Source organism: Perkinsus marinus, assembly GCF_000006405.1.
Source record: "Perkinsus marinus ATCC 50983 genomic scaffold scf_1104296974932, whole genome shotgun sequence".
Taxonomy (NCBI): Eukaryota; Perkinsozoa; order Perkinsida; family Perkinsidae; genus Perkinsus; species Perkinsus marinus.
The window spans coordinates 1-1,161 of NW_003200952.1; the positions used below are offsets into that span (position 1 = coordinate 1).

A 1,161-nucleotide genomic window follows, 5' to 3' on the forward strand; every position below is an offset into this window, starting at 1 on the left:
TATCGGCTTAGTTGTATTGCGTTGTATCTCAGTTGTATACGCTGTTATCAGCTCACTTGTATACGCTAATATCGGCTTAGTTGTATTGCGTTGCATCTCAGTTGTATACGCTGTTAACAGCTTACTTGTATACGCTGTTATCGGCTCAGTTGTATCGCGTTGGATCTCAGTCGTATATGCTGTTATCTGCTTAGTTGTATTGCGTTGTATCTCAGTTGTATACGCTGTTATCAGCTCACTTGTATACGCTAATATCGGCTTAGTTGTATTGCGTTGTATCTCAGTTGTATACGCTGTTAACAGCTTACTTGTATACGCTGTTATCGGCTTAGTTGTATTGCGTTGCATCTCAGTCGTATACGCTGTTATCGGCTTAGTTGTATTGCGTTGTATCTCAGTTGTGTATGCTGTTATTGGCCTAGTTGTATTCGAATCAGCTCAAGTGCTGCTATCACAACACACAAAACAAACCAGTAGGTGCTAGCATTGCGAGCTTACTCTATGACCGCGAGTTCTGTGAGAGCTCCTTGATTCGTGAGGATACGTTCTAACCCATCTACAATGAGGAAGTGCAATTTCTCGACGCCTTGCAGGAAACTAGCCTCCCTAAGGCGTCGAAATGGGTTTCCTCTATCTAACACAATACAAGAGAACTCTCTCGAGCTCATATGCCATACACTCACAAGAATTCGCGGAGTTCTCCTCCTCGGCGATCTCCTGCATCATCTTGGCAAGAGCATCGAGACGATTAGCCATCGTTGATGTGACTTCGGCAGCCTAATCAATACTCCGCAGAAAATGTCACGCTCATTCACACCTTTTCCACGAAAGGTCTTTCGAACTTCTCATAAGCATGGCTGAGCAAAGCGAGCAGGCAAGCGAGATCCTCCAACGTCCGCTTCCATGGTGAGCCAGGAGCCTAACGATCTTTCACGACTCACCAGTAGACCGTCAGATTGATACCCGATGATCGCTAGTCCGAGGTGTTCCTGTCACTTTATCAGCGACCTCTGAAATTGACAAGTTACCAACTACGGGCACAAATGCTCACTCTGTAAACTGCCCTGTTCTTCACTGCTGTCATCCTCGTCATCGCCGTCGGAAGCCTATTGCGATGATCTCAGCCATTCACGACTCCAAAGCGAAGAGCTTTACTTACCA

The 1,161-nt window shown here is 45.8% G+C and overlaps 1 protein-coding gene across 1 annotated transcript; it reads right to left on the reverse strand.

The window, feature by feature from the left end:
* Nucleotides 1–494: 494 nt before the first annotated feature.
* On the reverse strand, nt 495–756 carry Pmar_PMAR024928 (hypothetical protein; the record flags this gene model as incomplete). Its single annotated transcript, XM_002765739.1, has 2 exons — nt 495–634; nt 684–756. 2 exons carry the CDS (start codon nt 754–756, stop codon nt 495–497), a joined length of 213 nt encoding a protein of 70 aa, XP_002765785.1.
* Between the last annotated feature and the right edge of the window lie 405 nt (nt 757–1,161).